The 8,131-nt window shown below is 35.8% G+C and overlaps 1 protein-coding gene across 1 annotated transcript in view; it reads right to left on the reverse strand.

Annotated features, from left to right (window-relative positions):
- LOC132544647 (breast cancer anti-estrogen resistance protein 3 homolog) overlaps positions 1–7,276 on the reverse strand; it is a 45,039-nt gene extending 37,763 nt beyond the window's left edge. The window contains exon 1 of the mRNA XM_060208269.1: positions 7,058–7,276. Coding sequence (XP_060064252.1) covers positions 7,058–7,119 — 62 coding nt within the window. The 5' untranslated portion in view covers positions 7,120–7,276. The remainder of the gene's footprint in view (positions 1–7,057) is intronic.
- Between the last annotated feature and the right edge of the window lie 855 nt (positions 7,277–8,131).

Genomic DNA, 8,131 nt, shown 5'->3' on the forward strand with positions numbered 1-8,131 from the left:
CTTGCAGTTAGTTACTATGAAACACATACCCAGGTATAGAGAGGCTTCACCTTGTAACTTTCTATACCTCCCTCCCACACATTCAACAAAGGAGTGCACTTTGTGTAATCTATACCCCACATTAGGCCTGATGTAGACAGAATCATTATCAACAACATTAAAATGTAAGTAAAATCAACAACACTATGTCATCAGCTTTACCTACAGATGTAGGCTGTAAATGTTATAGGGAATATCAATGAGTGTAAATCAGTGAAGTGAATACTCCACATGTAATATCAAAACACCAAAATATCCCCTAAACAAGACAATTTTAAATATCAAACCAGCATATGTCATTCTATAACACATTGTCAATCATTTCAAATCAGCCCTAGAGTGTATCGTAAGCTGTACATCACTAACCTCTTCTAAATCTGACAAAGAAGTTTCATTTTCACAGCCTCTTTCCCATACATAAAGTAACACATCCGACCAATAAGAACAGTGAAGTACCAATGAGTGCCTCACAATAAGAGACTCTCCTCCACAAATATTCATCTAAATTTGCACTCTCACACTTACAAGAAATACTATCATACTTATTCCAGTGTTAGTCTATTTACCCAGCTAAACAAGACGTGTGACATTTTAAAACAATACAAACAAATTAAGGCACTTTAGAAATAAATATCAGTGATTGCTCTAAACCACAAGCTTTATCATAAACCTTCCATTAGGCTATGACATTTATGTCAACTTTGACAGAAGACCTTTTAAAACAAACAATTGTGTATTCATCAACATCAGCTTTAGTAGATAATTATTATTTATCATCAAGTCTCCTCTGTTGACATCCATAAACTGCTTAGCTATGACTTTTTCTGGATGTGATTACATCTATTCATCACCCAGCACCCACCAAAATCAGATTTTTTATTTCAGCAATTCAATCCAGTATATGTATGTATCAGATCTTGCTAAAGTCATATACTATAATATGAAAGTTGTACAGAGATTTCTTGTCTTCATAAATCCACATATCATTATAGACAGAGTTCTTATACCAAAAGAAATTTTAATCAGGTAACAATTTTTCATATAAAGCAAGGGTGACCTTGGGTCCCTGAAACACATCAATGTCCAAAGTATACTCATAACATAATTGAACTTTTTATTAAGCTTTCGACCAAAATCTGTCAAAGATTGAAAGTTGCTAGGTGCTTAATTCAATCATTACAGGACGCAATGCGACATGACAGACATGGACATTACCATTTGCCCCCAACCCCACGTTTTTGAGGGGGCAGGGGGCATAATTATGAGGAATATATGTATTCTGAACAAAACTTTTTCATGCCAAGATGGTCAGCCACACAATATGATATACCGGTACTGTATCTCTCCCGCCGCACAGCAGAGTCAATTATTACTGAATAATGAAATAACACTGCTTTGTGTTGGGGAAACATTCACCTAGAACATGTAAGTGATTGTACTTTTTTATTTTTTATAATTCTCCTACATCTATTTACCAACGGTAGAGAAACAAGCTATGATACACTAGAAAACTTAAGATGATTACAAGCAGTATTGGATGAGGCAGTAATGATGTATCTATGTATATAATACTGTAATAAAGACCCCATGTCCTAATGGTTTGTATTGATTGTCATCATTTCTCCACTCGTAAAGGTCTCTGACCTGATCAACTGCAGTTATTTATATGAACTTTTAGAAATATCTATAGCTCTTAGCTACCTGAACCATACCTGAAGTGAATGACCAGTTGTTATTGCAATACAGGAGATACGCAAGCCCCTTATCTAAAGCAGGCCATTTTCACTACACTGGACCAGTTTGTGCACAACTGTAAATTACCTTATGCAAATATATTTCAGGTAATAGCCTATTTACTTCACCTTGATTCTTGCAATAGACATTGATCAGGTAAACAATGATTGAGCTAGTACACACTGCCCTTTAGCTGAAGTAAGTGTATTTAAGACAGGTAAAAATCGCATGGGAAAATGTACACAAAACTTGTTCCGTAAACCATGACAAGTATATCGTTATGCTATTTTTATTTACCGTCCATATTATCATGTCAATGTCACTTTCAAATCTTCCCTTGATACAACACAGAATTAGAATTTCACCTGTAACCATCATCAACATTTCAAATGAAAGTACCACACAGGTGAGTTACCATCTGCTGAAACTAAAACAGCTGTCACACCTTAACTGGGTCAGACAGTAGAATGAAATATTCAACAGGTCAGCGAATCGAGGTAGGAAAACAGTAAGCCATTCAAACAACAGTTATAAATATACGTATATACTACACATATACTTTCTTACTTGTGGCAAGAAGGAGTTCCAGTTGGGATTACGTCCTTACAGATATATTGGTGTCTACAACGACACCAATGTCGAAAGTTTTGAATCCTTTATCCTGAACCGACATTCATGACATTGACACTTAGATAGTCATGTCTGTGCTATATTTATACAAAGTTGGGTCACAATCAATGGCACAGACAATCGCAGACCGTAGATATTGAAAAAGTCAAGTATACAAGTATACTTACCTAACTGTTATATGTAAACATGTAAGTCTCTAATACCCTTGAACACAATTATTACAAGGTGTCTCTTGACTTTCTCCATATATATGTCTTCTACCTATGAGACAATTTATCTCCATGTAATTTATACATTGTGAAATATTACACATGCATCATTACAATAGCATATATTAAACACACCTGACGAGCTACAGGTATATCTGTATATTACAAACGTATAATGCAGATATAGCCTCACTTAATTAATGCTTGACAGTCTAAAAGTTGCCCAAAGATAGATACTTCATCACAAAGTTATCCTAAAGTTACCTGTCGATGTCAGGTATATATGTTAATATCACACCTTTAAGTAAGGGTGAAACACAATGGTTATTGAGAAATGCACCCTCACACTTACCCCCGTTTTACTTACAAACAAAGGAATAGGTAATTCCTTCCACAAAACCAGATGGTACAGATGATGTTGTTATTGACTTTGGAGTACTTACAACTACCCTGTTACTATATCCTGACTGCCAGTACTTACAAAGATAACTAACGACAGGTAAAGCCACACTTGTAATCAGACACCCGATCAGGTACGCACAACACACGACAAAAAATGAAATCTAACCTCTTTTTTTTGTTTTGATTTCGTTATTTTAGAAGTTGTGACTAACGAGGTGTGTACATTGCTTACGTAGAGTGCACCCTTGAGTAAATTTGACAACCTTAAGACCTTCGCCAAAACTGTAAAGTCCTCACAATGGACAATACTGAGCAGAGTTTATCAGTAGCATAGAACCATGTGTACCTATCCATTACCTCAGGTGGGAAAATTACATACTCTGGTAGACAGTCAGTGATTATAGTGATATATTATAGTAATACAGCCCGTATTTCCTACAGTTAGACACATGTCAATCAGGAAATCTAACAATACAGTTCTAATTTCTCTACAAAACATGTCATAATCATCAGAATATTTCTTTTGTCTAATTTCACCCTAAAATGCATCTATGTAACAAAATTTATGCATGATAAGTAGGAAGGGTATCTGGTTCGATGTTCTTATAGAGATACAACACTGTTATGGATTCTGATTCATAAGACAAACAATGCTGAATGATTTATAAAGATTCCAATGTGAATGAAAAATAATGTTGAGAGAGACACATCTTTGTAAAGTGACGTAATATTGTATGCCTATGATGCTAACATGACATAATATTGTACGCCTATTCTTAGATGCTAATATGCCAAGACCATGATGTCAAAACAACACACCATACCATATTATCATTTTCAGAACAAAGCCTTAAACATGCTACATTGTCCCTGTCTTTATATTTGTTGCATGAGAAGGTTAATAGTGTGGATCTAAGGATTGTGAAGCCCAGGCCTCCTGAGACATTAACAGACTGTATATCTCTAAGGTGTCCATGCATGTCCTACATTTATCAAGTTTGTCTAGATCCAGGACAACACACTCAAATTTTAAGAGACTTTTTCTGTAGTGGTTAATGTCTGGCTATGTTTTATGATATCATCTGTCAGCATGGTATGTAAAAATCTCCCCTATCCTCTGTCACTGACACACTGGCCCAATCCTTGTGACATACCCCTCTCCACCACAAGGTAGGTCTATTTGTCTGAGGCTAGACAGACCCATTTATTTGGGCCACAATCATTTAACAATACTTCACAATGTAATGTCCCCATACCCAAAGCAGTCATATGTAGTATTACCTGCGGTCACAATCAAACATCATCCACACCATACAGTATTTAAACTAAGTAATATAATATTTAGAGTATTTTTGTAAATTTTGAAATTTTTCAAATATAAGTGTTAATGCATATGAATGGCACTGCATTAACAAACACTGGACCATGTTTGCTCAGTCTGTAGAGTTTCAGACTTTCAGATGTAGATCTGAAGTGTGTGGTTCAATGCTCAGGGTGGTAGGTGTGTCTCAGAAAAGATTCGTTCAACCTAGACTGTCATGTTTGTGTGCTTAGGCAAGACACTTAACCCCAGTTGATTACGACAGAATGTGACAGCCACCAGCATGATGTTCTGTACGACAGCCACCAGTACTACAAGATAACCTGGTTGCTCAGATCCAGCAAACAAACAAGCAGCAGTGAAAATGCATGGAAGATCATTAAAGTCAAATATTATCACTGAACAAATGCCATGGAATATCATTTTATAAAAAAAATAAACTTCAAACAAATGTCAGGTCATCAAACAACCTTATAAAGTTTCACCAAACATCATCCCTCATAAATGACATCATCAGTAATATTTCCATACAGCTGTTACTTTGAGAGTGGGTAGTCATTGGTTCAGTAAGATTCAATGCTCAACTGGTTTAATTTTACTAGGATTTCATACATTGTAGATATTAACAATACTTTTGTGTAAATTCTTATTTAATATTTCTATAAAATATTCAAATCTAAAACTACAAATGAAAATTTGAAAAAATTCATTAAAAAATCATGTTCTGATTTTCAGACTATTCTTAAAAGCAGAACTTTGAATATTTATGGTAGTGGTTTCTGTGAATCACGTTTCCATTTCAGTAATAATTACCAAAACTTTAGTATGCATATCTTCCACTAATTCCCAGTCATTTGTATATAATATAAACCACCGACTCATCAGGTTCATTACCAATCCTGTATTTGTACAGGTGTGACATATCATCTAAGCATGTTACACAGATATCATGACACACTTAATGATCAATAGCCTTTCTCATTTAATCTTTATCTAAATTATGCAATCCCAAAAAACTTAAAAGGTCATATATCATTATCCTAAATGACGTCAGAAAAACACACAGTAGGATTGTCAATAGAGTCACTTAGAATTGTGCAGTTTTTTTCGCAATTATACAACTTAAAATCTGTATTTTGTCTCGTTCCATGTAAGGAGCTATGTACAATAAATATCAAGTATTACTGTAAGAACAAAAAAGCATTACCTGTAGTCAACATCAGCCATGTCCCAGTGATAAAAACAGAGTGAAGTCCATGTATACTCAGAGAGATCTTCTCAAGCACCACCAATATAATTCAAACTTTCTGCAGGCCTTATATTAATTGAATTAAAATTCTTCAGGTAGTTAGGAAAACATATTCATGAGGAAATATTTGTTAATGAATTACATGGATACAAACCCCAAATTTTGTACTGTTTCTGTTCCAAAATGCTGCAATTCCGGTCTTATCCTATCGGCAGACATGATTTAATTAAATCAAATCGTACTGGTTGTCAACACAACATGGCCTCCCTATAATGAGGCTAACACAGCAGTTACCAGACCATTGGTATATCTCTACCACCAGATGACAAGATAACTCTTCACCTTCAAATCTCTGGCATATGTCAGAATTAGAGACAAAACCCAACATGTTTAACCAGACATGGATACAACCTGGCCTTTTCCTTCCTCCCATAGAGTTTCAGCCATCTTCATACCTAACTTCTGTTTTTGGAGAGATTTGAAGTTGTTATTACTGGTAAACCAAAGGTCAGGAAAATTGTTTTCAAGGTCAAGTTGACAGTGTCTGCAAGTTAAACATGCTTTTTAACCTGGGTGGCCAGAGTTTGATTCCCCAGCAAGGCCTGAATAGATATAGGGTAACCTGAGCGAACATACAGGCTTTCCCCAGCTACATGTACTTCTATCATTTTGTTTAAGATGATGATATATAGAAGATTTTTAATGGTTTCCTTGTTTCATGGTTATGACAGAATATTTATATTTTTTTATGAGTGAAAAGTTTTATGTGTTGTTCTTCCATTTTACGCCGTTGCCTGGTAATAGTTGATTACAAATCAAAGAAATACACATATTACAGATCTGATGGAGAACCAACTTATTCAACCTTTGCTTCATTTGCCTCCGAACAGAAAAATCAGTAAGTTTCAATGCAGTGACTAGAAAGCATCGCTTTGATTGGTCAAAATTTCTTAAGTTATATCATCACTGACAAAATAATGTCATCATAAGTAATGATGTTTTTTTTTTCATAAAGTTGATCAATTTTTATTATTTCAGTGGCAAAAACATAATAAAAACAATTACATGTAGTTTATTTTGCAGTTTTTGTAAAATGAATGAAGTTTATGGTATAATCCATGTCTTATCAAAAGTACAGTTAGAACCTAGTAAAGAACTTTACATCAGACCTGCTAGTTCCATGGACTCCTTTACATGAAAACATTGGAAGGAAACATTACATAAAGCTTGTCAGTAAAGTGTCCCCATACCTAGTAAAACAAAGATTTCCCTCTTAGAATGAGAATTATACTGATAGTTGATATATCAATTTCTATACAATGCTGACATCAAGCAAATTTTGCGTTACACCAACTAGAAAATGTTTCTACCCATTCATAAGCAGATAAACAGACATATTTATCCTTTTACATGAGAAGAAATCTGCAAAGAATTTGCTGTGTTACCTTTAGATTAGATAGAAATGACACTCACCATCCGAGGACGTATGGGAACAAGTCTGATGAGGGTTCCATATCTGTAACGTAGTGCTTCATAAAGTTAGTGAGGTGCTGTGACTTGTGTCACTGTTGAGGTCTAAATTGATCACTGGATTTCTTGTTGTCACTGAGGTAGTCTCGAGTGATCACAGGGTCTCTGTCATCACTGCGGCAGTGCCTTGTGTCACTGTTGAGGTCTAAATTGGTTACTGGATTTCTTGTTGTCACTGAGGTAGTCTCGAGTGATCACAGGGTCTCTGTCCACAATGAGGCAGTGCCTTGTGTCACAGTTGAGGTATATTAGCTCATGTAGTCACTGCAGATGAGTCATCTAAGATAAATAATGTTTCCTGTCGTCAATTTTTGTCTCCTGTTTTCGATAAGGAAGTATCATCTGTTGTCACTCTGGAAGTGTCTCTTGTTGTCACTAAGGAAGTATCACCTGTGGTCACTAAGGTAGTGTCTCCTGTTGTCACTAAGGTAGTGTCTCCTGTTGTCATTAAGGAAGTATCACCTGTGGTCACTAAGGAAGTGTCTCCTGTTGTCACTAAGGTAGTGTCTCCTGTTGTCATTAAGGAAGTATCATCTGTTGTCACTAAGGTAATGTCTCCTGTTGTCATTAAGGTTGTGTCTCCCGTTGTCACTAAGGAAGTATCACCTGTTGTCACTAAGGTAGTGTCTCCTGTTGTCACTAAGGTAGTGTCTCCTGTTGTCACTAAGGTAGTGTCTCCTGTTGTCACTTAGGAAGTATCTTACACTGTCACTGGGTCTCTTCGTCACCGAGGTAGTTACTTGAGTGATCAGGTGGTTTCATGTGGTCACTAAGCAAGTATATTATATAACAACATCGTCCTGTGGGGTCGCTCCAAGGCAAGTGTCTCCTATGACCATGTGGTCTCAAGTGATCACCACGGAAGTGTCCTGTATGATATCATTAAATAGTCCCCTGTTGTCACTTACGCAAACTCAGCAAATCTTACACTGATAAATCCATCATATCCAGACAATATCCAATTATCTTGGGGTGAAATAAAACACCCTATAAACTCAGCTGATTGATTATAAACCT

This window comes from Ylistrum balloti, unplaced genomic scaffold (assembly GCF_031769215.1).
Source record: "Ylistrum balloti isolate Yb309-2 unplaced genomic scaffold, AGI_CSIRO_Ybal_v1 Utg369806, whole genome shotgun sequence".
Lineage (NCBI taxonomy): Eukaryota > Metazoa > Mollusca > Bivalvia > Pectinida > Pectinidae > Ylistrum > Ylistrum balloti.